This window comes from Ambystoma mexicanum, chromosome 5q (assembly GCF_040938575.1).
Source record: "Ambystoma mexicanum isolate Mex_15411 chromosome 5q, UKY_AmexF1_1, whole genome shotgun sequence".
Classification (NCBI taxonomy): Eukaryota; Metazoa; Chordata; class Amphibia; order Caudata; family Ambystomatidae; genus Ambystoma; species Ambystoma mexicanum.
Window position 1 is genome coordinate 1,252,534,950 of NC_090933.1, and position 16,479 is coordinate 1,252,551,428.

General features: G+C 45.1%; 1 protein-coding gene and 1 long non-coding RNA gene across 2 annotated transcripts in view; one reads left to right on the plus strand and one right to left on the minus strand.

Annotated features, from left to right (window-relative positions):
* Nucleotides 1-16,479, minus strand: part of LOC138497984 (uncharacterized) — a 613,371-nt gene that overhangs the window by 593,763 nt on the left and 3,129 nt on the right. The window lies entirely within an intron of this gene.
* LOC138497983 (1-phosphatidylinositol 4,5-bisphosphate phosphodiesterase gamma-1-like) overlaps nucleotides 1-16,479 on the plus strand; it is a 738,955-nt gene that overhangs the window by 555,589 nt on the left and 166,887 nt on the right. The window contains exon 18 of the mRNA XM_069621756.1: nucleotides 15,689-15,889. Coding sequence (XP_069477857.1) covers nucleotides 15,689-15,889 — 201 coding nt within the window. The remainder of the gene's footprint in view (nucleotides 1-15,688; nucleotides 15,890-16,479) is intronic.

Genomic DNA, 16,479 nt, shown 5'->3' on the forward strand with positions numbered 1-16,479 from the left:
GCCCATCCCACCCCCACCCCCGATGATGAGTAACCTTGCACCGGTGTTCAGGCACCTTCAATCTCCTGTACTGTATGACCATTAGGTTTGGTCACTTTAAAATCTCTCTCACTCATTTCGAGTGGATAGACTTCCCTTCCATTGTAAGGCCAGTCCTCTGTGCCTACGCCCCCCTAATTAGCTCTTGTTTTCTCCATGCCCCCTTCTGTGACCCTGCAGGAGACGCCCGATCCAGTGCAGCCACTCTGAACTTTCTGATTTGGTCCCAACATGGAATCACGGTCCTGACGAAGATGTCTTCATCCACACTTGCCATTGAAGCCGGTCGACCCCAGAGGTCATGAGGGCTCTCATGACCCATTACAAATATCCCCAATAAGAGGAATAGGATATTGCTACAATTGCTCTCACGCACACTTATGGTGAAAGTGTGTAATTTTATAAGAGCCTCTTTTACACCTCAAGGCCTCATGGCCCTTTTACTTTTACCTGTTCCCAGGCTTGTCCAATTTTTGAACTGCTAGTAGTTCCTCCTTATGCGACCTATGGGCAAGAATTCAAGATTGACACGGGAGAAGGAATACATACAGTTGACCTGCCCCAGGTCTTTCCAATTACATCCAGCTAGCCACAGAATCTAATCCACAGTTCTGGACATTGCTGAATAAAAACGAAATTGGATCTGCCTACAATATTGAAGATTGTCTACAAGATTGAAGATTGAATAAAAGTCTTAGCTCTTTGTGCGTTGGGTGGTGCTTTTATTGAATACGTAGGTCACCAGTATAGAATACTAGGGATAGCCTTTATTTCTATTTCTGTTAGACAGGCGCAAGCACACACGCTACCTAGGGACAGGCACTCCCGCTAAGGACAGGGTGTGTTTTCCTTAGGGATAGGTACGTTGAGTTGGGTTATCCTCCCCACCCAAACAACCCCCCCTCCCGCCTCCCCTCCCTTCCGTTTGAGTGTTCTAGAAAACTGTTCTTTCATTTACAGAACCTTTTGAGTCACTTTTTCCTACAAAACCGTTGTTTTTGTGATACCACGTTCATCCTGTTAGTTGTTAAAAGGATTTCAACGGTTTGTCCGTGTTGTTTCATTTTTACACTAGCTTACCCGGTTTGTTGTTACGAGGGTTAGGATTGTCCTTTTAATCAGGGTCAGGCAAGTCTAATTGAACATTCACACCTGCAGCCTGTCAATGGGCTGCATGTGTATAAAGGGAGACCAGTGCAGAGAGAACAGCAGCCAGGAGACCTGTGTAGGAGAGACCAAGGGACTCTTCCCGTGTAGGGGCAGCCGTGGTGGGAACTGAACTGTGACCAGGACACCGGCAGATATTCCTGAGGTGTAGGAGCCTCTGTGGGGAGCTGCTAACGAGCACCAGAGAAAGAGAGGACGCTGTCCACGTCCACCCAGAGACAGCAAAGTAGCCGGTGCCCGCATAAGTGAAAGCGGTATGCGAACGGGGCTTGCCGAGGTCTGGTGCCAGCCTGGGAAGTTGAGAGGAGAAGCAAGAGCTGCCGGAAGAAGACGCTGCAGACCGGTGAGTGCTGGGGAAAAGACACTCGGAAAGCGGGGCACTCCGGCAGGCTGCTTGCAACGAATGAAGCTCCGTATGAATATAAGCTGCAAAGCGAAACAAGATACATATTACATACCGAACTGGATTGAAGTTTTACAATAGACCTGACCTATATATATTGACTACTGAACTGAATAGAAGTTTCCAAATAGCGCTAAACTGCACATTTTGAATATCTGAGTGAATGCAAGTTAAAACCATCATTAAAACTATATGTATTGAATACTGAACTAAATAGAAGTTATAAACAGCGTTATACCACGCATATTGAACGCTGAGCTGAATGAAAGTTTACAACAGTGATAAATCCAGCAGGTTGAATACCGAATTGGCAGAAAATACAAACGTTACACTTGTACTGAATATTAAGGAACTTTATAAGCAAAACCAAGAAATAATAAAGATTAAAAAGAAAATGCCCACCTGAAAGCAACCTATGGGGAAAGGAACAAGTGTAAAGGGGTATAACCAAAGGTGGGCATCAACAGAATTGCCACCAAGTGAACCTTGTGAATAGATGCAGTGCAGCAAGGCCAAAGACTGGCAAAAGATGTGTGGCAGAGCCAAGAGGCCAACAGGGAGAACCTAAAGGAGCGTGCCTTTTCACATAGGGGCGCGTGCAGGGAAACCTGTGTGGGCTGAAGAGCCAAGGGGCCCTGGTTGCGCAACCTGTGATGGGCGGACCATGTGGTCTGACAACTGCGCCTATACCAGGGAGCCCTACATTGTGAAAGATAAAGACACTGCACAATCTACCAAGAAGAAGCAATGTGAGTGAGCTGGTGACCTAAACCACAAGGAGGGTCAGGCTGACCCAGAGTTAAGTTGACATTTTAAAGAGTGAATCATCCATTGTTTGCAACGTTGAAGTCTTGGGGAAGGGAACCCTGAGACTTGATGAACTATAACTACTGTCTTGAGGACAGGGCCTCAGGACCCCTTTTGTTTGAATTGTGTTACTTTGAACTTGGGGAAGGGAGCCCTAAGGCATTTGTGGAACTATTTGAACTTGAACAAGGTACATCTTAAAGACTTTTTGTGGAACTTTCGTGACCTTGGGGAAGGGAAGCTGAAGATAAGCTGGGAGCTGGAAGAAGCTTAGAACTTTGTGTTGATTTCCATTTCTTTGATTATTGACATCACTACACACGCTTTAGTTGTAAGGGCAAGCATACATTTTGGACACAGACAGGCTTTTAAGTTGGACTCTTAGACTCATACTTTCCTTAGTTTTGTTCAAGTAGGTAAATTCAACCTTAGTATATGGCAAGTTAGACCTCTACCATCCTGACTATAAAGTTAATAAATATTGTTTGTTTGAACTTAGGTCTGTTGTCTGTGTCCCCTTGATGCCATCACAAATGATGTCAGGAGTGGGATACGGCTCAACTTATACAAGTTGGAGGACCCTAACATTTGAAAAGCTGTGTACCAGAGCATGAGACCCCTCTGTAGCTATCAAGGGCTCCATTGGGTTTGATATCTGTAGTAGTAGGAATGAGACAATTCCTCCAGGGTAAAGAAGATTGATACCCAGGGATTTGATACAGATTCCACTCCATGATACATACATCACACTAGCTCCCAAATCAGGGCTGGCATGGAGATTTGGAATAGATTTATTAGCGGGAGTAATAGAACCAGAGTTTAGAGGCGATGTTAAGGTAATGTTACAAATCCACAGAGGGGACCCATTCCAAATTCCTCCAAGGGGATAAGATTGCTCAAAAGGTGCTTGAGAAAGCAGTGTTCCCTAGGCTTTAGGAGAAATCTGAGAGGGTAAACACAGATAGGGGAACCAGAGGTTTTGGGGAGGCTGTTGAGACATCTGATGGACCTCCCCAACCTGAACCCAGAACACCTACATAGGAGGATCCTGAGACCCTTCTAGACTTAGCCTTTTCCCAAAGAAATGACCCATTGTTGGCAGAAGCATTTTTGCAAGTGGTATCGGAACCTGAGGGTCGTGAGAATGGGGGGCTTTTTTCTTTTTTAAACATGGGCTTCTGCACAGAGAAACCACCACTGCAGAAGGCCTGGTTAAAACCCAAGTGGTAGTCCCTAGAAATCGCAAGCAGGTGGTCTTGGAGATAACACACTTACATCTGGGCCAGTCCAAAACTCAGACCCATATAACAAACCTTTTTGTTGGCTTGGAATGGACACAGACATTGAAGCCTTCAGGCAGGCATGTAAAATCTGCCAGAAAACCAACAGTCAAATATCATCTACTTGTTCCACTAATAGACTAAAATCTCAAGAGGTCTAAAACCAACCCAAAACGTTTCAGCGGGTGAAATCTACAAAGTGAGTGTCAGTGAGGAAACACCAACTTCCCTGATCATGTAAATCATCGTTTAGGAATCACCTTTCAGGTTTTGAACTCGCATGCTATTCTCCCCATTAGAAAGACCATAGAGGGGAATGATTGCCATCTTTTTTGTCCACACGATTGACAAGTACCAGAGAGAGACAAGATCATAATTTCTGTAAGTTTACAACTAAGTTTTACCAATATCATGGGCATCTATGTGCTGCCTCCTAGAGGAAGAGGATTAAAAATACTACCTCTACTCTCCTGGGGAGATTAATTGGAGTTTGTTCTTTTGAATTTCTCTGATGACCCCATTAAGATCGAACGAGGCCAATTGGTGGGGAGTTGAAGGTATGCAAGCTCATGGGAACCTCTTGCCTATCCATCTTTGCGTGAAAGTTACCAGGAGAAAATATCTGGCAAAGATGGGAGTCAACATCTTGTCTTCAGTCCTTTAGAAAAGGAAAGATGATTCTCCCTTAGGAAAGATATTTAACCAGAAGTATCGTCTCCCCCAGGTAATCTGGGAACCAGTGATAGCAAGATAAACAGTAGGCGGAGAGGGAGTGAGAGTCTTTCTTCTACTCCACCATCCTCAGATGTTGGAAGCTCCTGTTATTCATACAGAGAAGTTAGTCACCTAAATAAACCAAGTCATTTGGACCTCCAAATACGTCTTAACTATCAAGAGTTGGATACTTTAGAAAAGTTAGGTTCAGACAATCTCATGATAGAAGCCAGGGACGGAGACCTTCCATTTTCTTTACCCCTTTCTCCGATACAAGATCAACAATGTTGCTCCTGTAAAGGCTTTGGGCATATTGCTAGTGTGCTGTCCATTAAACATAATCGATCTCCCCACCACCTGATTATTAAGAAAACCCAATCAGGGTGAGAGCCTGGTCCACCCTGTTTTCAAGGGTGGGATGTGAGAACCCGTACTGGCCGTATGTTTCCTTGTGGCACTACCCGGACCTAGAACCCACATTCGACACAACACTACAGAGAAAATGGGACCCTGATAAGGAATGAGACCAGGAGATTTATACCCAGAGGGCAAGTTCGCCACACTAAAGGTTGTACAAGAGAAAGTGGGCACAGGGCTCATCACGACATTACAATACTACTGCTTGAAAGCGGCATGCAAAAGAAAATGGCCTACATTCCTCAATGCTCCCGAGCCTCACCAATTCATAACGGCAACAATGACACAAGATGGCTTTACGGGTACGATATCCAGTCTATACAGAGCGGCCCAAGAACATACCCCGTCTAAAAAACGCATGAAACAAAAATGGGAGCGTGTTCTCGGAATCACCATAGATGATACCAAATGGTCCAAGTACTGTCTACATACTAAATCTATCTCACTTAACTCCAATTTTAGATTACTACAATTTAAAATCCTGAATCACCTACATGTAACACCACAGAAGACCGGTAGTTCGACCCATCCCGGGACATAAACTGTCCTAAATGCAAGTCAAGTACGGCAGACTCCATTCACATGTACTGGAACTGCCCCCCTGTTAAAGCCTTCTGGGAAGAAGTGGCCAGAGTTGTAAGCAACGCCACCGGAATGAATATTCCGGCTACCCCTCTGAAGTACTTGTTGGGGGGACATAGGAAAGGCATCCGTCAAGACCCGCCGCTTTGTAGCCATTGCCGGGGCAGTTGCCAAAAGAAACATATTACAATCATGGAAAGCCACAACGGCCCCAAACCACAAGACTTGGCTACGCGATCTACTGTATGTCCAAGAGAGTGAGGAACATTATGTAAAAAGCGTAATTGCAACATGTAGACCGAAGGACATATGGGCTCCATTGTGATCATACCTCGACCACAACCAAGACAGCGATAGCGAGACTATTGAATAAAAACACAATACAGTGGTGTACATCTTGAATTAAAAATGCGTATGAAAATGGGATACTGTTGTTATACCCTGTTGTCAATGTTGAGTAATAATGTACCTATGTGAAGTACCTGTCAGAATTAAAATAAAGGTTTTAAAAAAAGAAAACCCAATCAGAATCAAGAGAACCAGGAAAGAAGAGTTGAGTCATCATACATTAACAGCTTATGCACTCAATCTCAGGCTATGGTGTTAGCAGTGGGGGGGGGAGGGGGTGGAGGATTCCTAGGAAACAAATCACACCTCATGTCTTACTATATTCTGGAAATAAAACCATAACTATATAATCCCTGTTACCCTAGAGAATAGAATTGTCTGGACGAAAGATAGGCTTTTACGTTGGACTCTATGGGCCTCATTACGACCCAGGCGGTAAGGGGTTTACGGCGGCGTAAACAGCGCCGACCCTTACCGCCTGATTCCGAGGTCCCTTAGCGCCATGGATTTTAACACCTGCTAAGGGACCATGTTGTTAATTACGCCACCGTAATTTACGGTGGCGTAATTAACGCCTTCCCCACTCCCGTTATGCCCTATGGGGCAAAAATGGGAATGGGGAAGGGTAAATGGGTTAATGGGGACTTACTGCCCCGCCAACCTCGGAATGGGGCGGTAAGTCCGCCAACCACCATGGCGTAAACATAGTTTACGCCATGGTGGTAAAGGTACGACCCAGGCGGTAACTTACCGCCTGGGTCGTAATGAGGCCCTATGACTTTCCTCAGTTTTATTTAGATGGGGAAATCCCACCTTAGTACAGGAAAAGTTCGGCCTTCTACCCTCCTGACATTTCAGTTAATAAATATTGTTTGTTTGTACTTAGGTCTGCTGTCTGTGTCTTACTTCATGATGCCTTCACAGTATCTATCATGTATGAGGATTTCTCCCACAGAGGGGTTCTGAATAACCTAGAACGAGAGCGAAGCTTGAGTTGTCTGTCGTCGCTCGGGACCCCGAGGTGGAATACACCCTATAGCTGATAGCTACCCATGTATACTATGTGGTGAATGGATTATCCTGCATTTCTTTTCAACCTGCTGCCTTGTCCTCATGGACCACCATTGCAGCTGGTGAAGAAGGGAGAAATTAGCAGATCTGTGAATTGATGTAGGTCATGGGTGGCCTTTCTCTGCGTCCCTCGAACCTTAGAAGAAAATGTCATATCCCCCAGCCATGGCATCACATCACGTTAATTATGAATCCCATAATCCTGTGCTGTGACGTCACAGCAAGAGGTAAGGACATTCTGAAAGGGAAGTCACTGTTGATGGCTTCTAATAGCAACCATATGCATAACAGCTAAATACGCATACACAGTATTAATCAGGAGAACACAGTGTTGTGATCTAGCACTGGGCTGCATGAGCTTTGTCAGTGTAGTGGTGCTTGGAATGTGATGAGGGGTCCGGAACCAGGTTCAAGGAATGGTGGTTGAGTACTGAGAGATAGAGAGCCAAAGGAGAAAGATGCATTTAACCTGCTGTCCTTACCAACCATCCCTTCTGTACAGAAACATTAAAGTAAGCTTTCCTTTTGTACATACCTGGCTCTTGATGGGTTCCTGATTGCTGGCTGATGATTCTTGCCACCCCAGATACTAGACACAGCGAGGAAGGAAGTGAAATAAAACAGAGAACAGTGGCTTGCATAGTAGGGGTTGGTAGGGTGAGATCTTGAATGTGGATATAAGAGTGGAAAGATTACATTATTTTAGGGTTTATGTGAAACACTTCTGGGTGCTATGGTATTAGGCAGCTTCAAACGAGTGCCCACTGCGGGGTGGTGGGATGGCCAGGGGTATCAATCATATTGCCTTGTAGGAATATATTTTTCTTAAGAGCATGGAGAAGTGACTTCAAGTAGCAGCAAGTGTTGGAAAGGCTCCTCGAGTGAACCTTGTAGCGGGCCGGCCTTAGTGTCTGACAAGTACAATGTACACGCAGGTTTCTGCCCCACGCAGAGTAGAAAGTTGGTCATGAGGCGATGAGAAGATGGATTTCAGGAATAATGAATTTGATGGTGGTGGACACAGAAGATCGAGTCTTGAAGGCTTCTCTGTAACTTTGGGAAATCATAATCACTACTTGTGTGTGTGTGGGGGGGGATGTTCCAGAGGGAGGAGCCATGTGTATCAGGGGGACTACCTCTGAGTTTTTTAACCTGTTTGTGCGGGTGAGTAAGAGATTCTGGAATGCTGATCTCACGTTCCCTGTGTGTTAGAAAGCCTGGAAAGTCTTTGAGATGCATCCCAGGGGCCAACTGTGCAATGCTTTGTGTACTAGGCATGTGAAATACGCTTGTACCTTTTATGAATAGCCAACGCAGAGCCACCAAAGCCACGGGAGATGGGTTTCTATTGCTCTAAGATGACCCGGGCCCGGTGGCCTGACAGTGGCTTTTTTAGATCTTCATAGTATCTTCTCTGGGGGCCCTTTGTAGAGGCCTCTGCAGTATTAAAGTCTGGATTAACTACAGTGCAAACTAGTAGAATTCTTTAAGGGGGATGTAGGACCAAGATACTGGAAATCCCTTTTATTGACTATATTCACTTAAGTGGTGATGCAGGGATTTTCACCCAATCTGAAAGAAAGATGTGTTTTTGTCTGTCAAGAATACTCTTTATACAAATTATAATAAACCACTCTAACAAACATTCACATCCTTATAGAAATATGTTAATCAAAAAGCGGATTGTTGTAGCTTTGTTTTCCCCATCTTGAACAGAAGCCTGAATGTATCAGAATGCAAAGCAACATGAGACTAAATAATGAAGTTTAAGCTTCGTAAAGGTACATTCCAGACTTAGGAGCAAAACAATATGTTGATGAGGTCTCCTAGTTTAGTCATAGTTCTACAGAGGCATTCAAGTGGAGACTAGGGAGGGTTGGCAGGGCCTCAATGTGCTGGAGTGGGAGTAGAAGAGCCTTAAAAGAAGTGTAACAATACTCTGCCACCATCTACTCTGACACCCCCTCCCTCTGACCTTCTGCTTGCCTGACTCAACATGCGTGCAGGAACAAAAGCAAAGAGCATGGGAGCAGGAATGCAGATACTGCAAATACAATGTTACATTGTTTTTATTTGTAAAAGAAAAACGTGTTTGTCAGTGGTTAGGCTGTTTAGAGGAAGTGTGACAAATTTCAGGGCCATTTTTATTTTTGGGGCTAAGTGAATGTGTAGTCACAAAAATGGCTAAATGTTGCCTACAATTTCTCAATTTACAATTTCTTTATCATAAATTTTTATGTGTCTTATTCAAACCCTACATTAAAGGGAGGGGGGAAAAGAGGGAGGGACTGAGAGGAGAGATCGAGAGCGAGACTGAATCTCTCTAGGAATTTTCATCTGGGTGGGCCAGGTTTGTGGTCTGGGGAACCCAACTTCCATTGGGTGTGGGTGTACCCTAAACAAAGTGTTACCGGTGAGCCAGATTTCTCAGATCTGTGATCCAGTAAAAAATTTCTTCCCGCACCTGAACAGATCCATTTATACCCTTTATTAAGTACTTTGTTAGACTGCTTTAAAAGATGCAGAAACCTGGATTCAAACCCAGGTTGTTAGAACCGGGGTTGACCATTTACCCACAAGACTACTTAAATGTCTTATAAAGATGCTTGTTAGGATGTCACTCTGTGCCATATTGAAGGCAAAGGGATTCTTGGACATGACTGACCGATGGCCCTGGGTAGACTGGGCTTGGGTGTGAAGCTTTTGGTGGGAGTAGTTAATGGCTGTCACAACTGCAACAAATGTTACAGGTTTTTTAAGTTGTCTTTTAAGTTTTTCTACTATTGGAGTTGAGTTTTTAGGCGCATGACTCTGGCTGGAAATAGTCTGGGCACCTCATCAGGCTTTGCTCACAAAGTCATTTGCCCAGGATCACTCAGTTTGTTGACCTGGAAAATGTGCTCTCCCCTTCCAATCCATTATCCCTTCCAAACTCACATGCTCACCAGTACCCCTGCCAAAGTCTTCTGCTCTCTTCCTCCATCTGTTCCTTCGTTTTCTCCCATAGGTTACCTCACTACTTTTGACCTTCCGTTGGCTACTCACTTCAGCCTCCATCTGCTCCCCATCTCCATAAGGAAAACTATTGTCACAGCATGAAATATAAACACTGTATACTGCTGACCCCTGAACAATTATAATAATTGTTTATTTATAACGTGCTTAATACCCAGAGGTTTCTAAGCACGGACCCGGGAATGGAACCTGTGTTGCTCCGTGTTGTCTTGCTTCCAAGGCAAGCGCGTTTCCCGTGAGCTATCCTACTGAGACCTGAGAGTTGAATCCCAATTAATCATGCCCTAAGAAAAAAAGTTGGATATCTATTTCTCAACATAATGCTATAATTGAGCTAAAAAGAAAAACAGTACAGAGCAAAAGAGAAGCAGGAGAAATAGTGTGGTAAAATCAATCTACCTTATCTTCTGCTCTCCCCTTTATATTCTATCCACTCCTCAACCTTTCACCTCCAGTCACCTTCAACAAGCTCCCCCTGACCACCATTCCCATTTATTACCACTCCCACCCTACCCCCACCATATCTTCTTGGCCTGGCTGAGAAGAATTGAAGATGATTCCTCCTCCTCTGCTAGGGCTCAGCAATGAGGCCCCCAGTCCATATTTATATTTATTTATTTAATTTTTTAGAACGCACTTAAGACCATTCTTTGATTATTAAGCGTGGAACAGGGATTTGAACCTCTGTTGCTCTGCGTGGTCTTGCTTCCGAGACCAGCACATTGCCCCTGTGCTATCCTCCCTAAACTGATATTCCATTGTAGATGGTGTGCATTCAGCAGCACCTCCCTGAACTATGTGGCTACTCCCAACAGGACACTGAGGAGGTGCTTGTGGTCCCACCATCCCCTAGTGAAAGACAGGCACCCTCTGACCCCCTCCAGAATTCTGAAGCAAGGAATAGGACATTTAGGGGCTGATTCATGGAATTATTTGCACCGAAAAACGGGGATTTGTTTGCGATTCTGCCCGCAAATCCCTGTTTGACAAATTGGGATTTGCGGGCAGAACGGCGCTCAAATCCCTGTTTTTCGGCGCAAAAATTCCATGAATCAGCCCCTTTGTTTCTTACAAAATGACATTTTGAAGCACATTTTATGGAGTTGAGGGTGCGAGGGAATGCTTGCGTGCAGGAGAGAGAGCTGTGGTGGGGGAGCGGTATCAGTGGGCAGACAGTGCAGGTTGTGGGGTTTCCGGCCTCGTCGTATCACTCCTGGTGAGTCGTGGCAGGGAAGAGGGGATGCTGCTCCCCTGCCACCCTGTATACGTCATTGTCTGGTACATACTGTTTATAATATGCAATTGTGTATAAAGACTTCTTGTTTGGTAAATGACTTTGATTTGCTATTGAATGTGGAAATCCAAAGAAAGATATCTGTGTGTGTCTCTGGCAGGCTCTGACCCCGGCGCTGCCCATCTATTAAACCATAAGTGAGTGTATTTTGGAATAGCTTATACTGCAAACTGAATTATTTCTAGAGGCACCTAATTTTGGCCGGTAAGGCACAGTGAGATTAAATGTTTTGCCCAGGACCACACACTTTGGTTAAGTGGCAAAGCTAGAATTTGAGCGTAGCCTGAAATTTAAGTACATGCGTCTTCCCTGCTCACATTTATACAAATATGTGTTAAAGGTCACATGATAAACCAACCTGACAATGTCTACATCATTGTAGAAATGTGTTGATGAAAAACAGTAAGGGGGTCATTTTATTTTGAATCCTACATTGCAGGGAGGGGACCACTCCTGTTTGCCCTTTTTTGCAAAAAGGCACCTCCAAGCAATTTTAATTGTTTCCACCAAGTACTGGAAAAGTGAATAGTAAAACACAGGCAAAAGCACCTTATCTCTTAATGTTTTCGCTATCTGTCTGGAAAAGTGTAAATCCTTCCCATAATTAAGGATTGATTCTTTTGGAATCTGCCTGCTTTTACCAATGAAACTACAATCATAGGGGGTCATTGTCCAAGTCCTCTGGAGTGGACATAGTTTTGGTAAAATGCTTTTACTGACACGTCTTTGTCTACCACTCTGCAAATTAATAGGAACGAACAAGAAATCTCATACAGACACAAAGTGAAATGAAATGCATGACAAGGTAATTTCTTCACAGAGATTATTCTGTATCCTGTAGTGAACAATAACAAGGAGGCGGACAAAGAGGTGGCATTTCTGCCTGAAATTGTATTCAAATAATAAACACAAGGCCTATATATCCCTACCAAACAGGGGTTTTCCCTACCTAACAGAATCTAACTAAGGTGCTCGTCGTTAGTGAGGTCGTCCAACTCAATATAGTCATTCCTTCATCCAAAAACTACCCTGCTCTGACCTTACCACTAATTATCACCTAACAAAATAAAAAGGGGGTTCCGCCTAGTCTGATAGTTCCTGGAACCGTAATTAATCAGTTCCTTTAATTCCTCAAGGGGACTCTTCCACATTCTCTCAAGTATCTCCTGTCTTGGCTTATTTACAGTTCCTTGTGTCTGGATTCGAGGCTCTTGACTTATGTTCCTCTGGATTTCCTTTACATCAATATCTATCTCTCGTGCACTTATTTCACAGTCTTTCACTCACCAGAGACCAGTGCCCCTGGTCTCTTTTACCACTTCGTTATCTTGTAAGTACTTCCTTTTTTGGGAACCACCATGTAGGTTCTTCTGTTCCTCTTTGCTATTGTCTTGGTCTTCCCGACCACTGAGACAAGGATTGCCAGTGTTTTTACTTTCTTGACCTACTTTGACTGCTTTTGTAATCAATGGGATGAATGTGATGAGTCCGTCTGGACTCGATATATACTCTGCTGCTTTCACACTTACTGGGATGAGTATTATGAGTCCCTTGGTATTCATTACTGCTTGGTATCCATTTGCTGCTTTTGCCATTACTGAGACAAGTGTGACGAGTTTCTGGGCATTTGTTATACTCTTTACTGCTTTTACCATTACTGAGAGGAGTATGATGAGTCTCTCGGTATTCGTGATGCTCTCTGCTGTTTAGCATCTGCTCGTTGCTGTCCTGGGACTCCCACCATTCCCGTTACCTCTAGCTTGTCAGATTGGCATCACCGGTTCTTCCTATGGGATCGGGTTCACGCCATCTCAAGAAACACTTCCAACGGCTTCCTTTCCTTCACTGCTTCGGTCTCTGCGGCTCCGCTGAGTATCTTCCTGGATGGCCTTGGTGTCGTTATCGGACCACGCAGTCCACCTCCCTGAGGTCACGCCACCATCCGTCAAAGCTTGCCACACACAAGTCGGCTCCCTGCCGGCTCCTGCACGCTTTCCTTCTTTGTTCTCCACGTCCACTCGACCGAGGACCTCCCAGGAGGACCTGGCTTCTCTCTCCCAGGTTCAAAGTTCCCGGGCTTCACCTTCTCACTGAACACAACTCTCTCATGCAAGTCCTTCTTTGGATTTTATGCAACTTAGCTGGGTCCTCCCCAGTGGAGGAACATTGTCCTTCTCTTCCTCTGGAATATTCTTTCTTACTCCATAGTTCCCACTCTTCACATTATTCCCTATTTGCCATAGAAGAGCAATCAGTATTACTCCTCCAGTCTTCTTCTTCTTCTCAGTGGATCTGTGTTGGCCTCTAATATTGGAAGTGGTATCACAATAGCACACAATGGTCTGTTCAGGTTGTTTCTTCTGAGGCAGTGATGGTATGAAGGATTTATAGGAAAGTGGGGTAGGGGTTCTTTCACAGAATGGGAGTCCTTGTCCCCAATAGGGGAGTCTTTCCCCATGAGGTTCTGCTGACCGCCACCCCTACATGGAATGTTGCGTAGCGGGCTCACCGCCCTATCCTCACAGGGAAGGGTTTCCCCCTGTGGAGAAGTGACGAGATCCGTGAATTGTCAAAACCCCCATAATTTCTAATCACCCATCGATCACACTTAAATTGCTTTTTAAAACCTTATTTAGTTTCAAGAAAAAAGTGCCACACCAATGGATACTGCAAGTTATCCTTTTCCATCTCTAATCGCTTCCTGTTGTAAATAATCTGCTGCTGAGACATGTTAATAAAGAAGGCCTCACTGGGAGAGCAGGGACCCACAATTCACATGAGGTATTCTGTTTGCATGCCAACACTGTTAGTAGTTTTAAAATAGTATGATGTGATCAAGTCAGTAATTATCAGCTCAAATCATGGCAAATTCTGTCCATGCAGGCAAAGCTTCCACTAAGATAAAGATACCTTTCATCTCAGTCAGAACCCCACTGGTAATTATGCGTGAGGAGAAGATCTGAAGCTGGTCCATACTTGCCATCCTAACCTTGACATGCTCGGTAGGGCCTTGTTGGACCAACTCAGTGAAGTGCAGCTTGATTCCCTAGGATAGCAAACAAGGCACCCACATCTGGGCATACGCTTTCACTTAGGTGGACAAAGTTAAAACAATGCGCGTTAGCAAAGCCAACTGCTTGCGCATTTGATGTACACATGGTATAGGACTTTGCCAGGCACTGCTATACAGGTACCAATTAGCCATAAAATGGGAACATCTGGAAAATAGTGTGAGTACCTGGGCATATGATGTCATTGTCTGGCAAATGTCTAATACCTATACACAAGCCAAAACCAGTGGCTTTGCGATTACTTGTTTTAGACAACTCCAGTGTAAGCAACAGATGCGAGGACACACATAATGCTTATAAATCAACTGGATCAAGGCACACATTTTTAAGAGATTTCTATTACAACAGGACCTAATTTATGGAGCCAATCAAGTCATTAAACACTGAAAATAATACTTAAATAAAGCACTAGCAGGCCCTATACAGCACACAGTTTAGTGTTACTTTGTGACAGAGCTAGTTCAAAGAGTCCCAAGCGGGTATGTTTCAGCAGGTAGGGACATGTCGTTTTTGGGAATGCCATAGGGATTAAAATGGCAATGGGTGGGTAAATGACCAAATGCGCCCATAGGATGTGTGTCCCTCCTAACATCCCATCCCCATCCTAGATGTGTTGCAGGCTGCCTGTTTGAGCAACTGTGCTACCTCACCTAGGTGTGAATGGCCCTCCATTTCCCTGTTCATTTGTGTTTTCATGGCTGTGGGGCATGACACATGGTCCAAGGCAAACAAACAAACGCTGTGCAGGCCTACTGCAGTGCAGGCATTACAATGCTAATCGCTCTGAAGTTGCTACCGCACATTTAGAGCGAAATCCCCCATGCCTGCCACGCCTCCCTTCTGGTCCCAGTGGTGGTTAACACCACTGGCAAGGCCTCCTATCTAGGGCAGGTTAGAGGGTGGCCTTGTGGGCCCGCTGGCCCCCCTGCTGGAGCCGGACCTGATGTGAGAGAGAGAGAGAGGGAAAGAAAGGAAGAGAGAGAGAGAGAGAGAGAACTATATAAATCACCAATAACAAATAATATTTTCTAGACCAAAAAGCATGCTAATTTGCATGCCCACAATGCATTGTTCAGTGGCTATGAACTGGAGGTGAACTTGCAGGGATGGCTACTGGGTGGCTAATGACGTGTGGCATAGCTGAACGGGCCTATTCTACTGTCACATTTCTGGTAGAAGGGTTTATTCATGTTTTTTTAACACCACCCTATAAAACAATAGGACCTACTTCTTAAGGGAATACCAGAAGGGATCTTGTAGGGTTGAGTTAGTAAGAAAGGCAATATGATCATTAGCTTTGATATAGTCCCTCCTATTCAAGGTGTACATTCTCCAGCCTTACAATATCTGCCCCTTCACACTGAGGGCTTTGTTCATGGCAAGCCCCAGCAGAGCCCTAGTGGCAGTCACAGGAAGTTGTGAATGTGGAGGGAAGGTCAACCAGAATAGCCCACTGACTGTAACCTCTTCACCCTTGCAGGCGGTCGGGCCGAGTCCAGCACTGCCGTATCCACTCTCGCCAGGAAGCCGGCACCACCAAGTTCTACCTGACCGACAACCTGGTGTTCGACAGCCTCTACAGCCTGATCTGCCACTACCGCGACGTGCCGCTGCGGTGCAACGAGTTTGAGATGAGGCTCACCGACCCCGTGCCGCAGCCCAACGCACATGAGAGCAAGGAGTAAGAATGCTAAGTGGGCCTGTGGGCTTCCTGGGGCTGGGGGAGTCATGTGAAGTGCACCGTTGAACTCTCCGTGTAGGTCCAGCGCTCTGTAGGACCGATTCACAGAGCGGTTTCCAGTGGGAGTGCGCCATTATAAAACACTTCTGTGAATCAGGCCCTGTGTATCGTCGACACCATGTGAAACATTTACAATGCTGATTTAGTTGTCTCGTTTAGTTCTTAGGACTTTTAATTTAATTACAAATAGGTGAACATGTTTCAAACATCATACCTAGATAGAACATGTGACCTATTTACCATCTTAAATATCATAGTGGGCAGGGGTATGGATGGAAAGCTGATGTGTGCAACAGGAATAGGGAAGGTTCTGGGTTAGCATAGGGTAAAGCAGGGGAGTTGCTAGGTCTGGAAAAGACCCGGGGCTAAGCTGATGTCGGAACTGTTGGGACTGGGGGCTAGCTAGTCTTTTGGCTGTAGCTCCTGAGATTCTATCCGGGGCTACAACCAAAAGATCAGGGGCTATAGCCCCCTTAGCCCCCCCCTAGCAACGCCCCTGGGGTAAAGCTTGGGACAGTGTGGAACCTGCA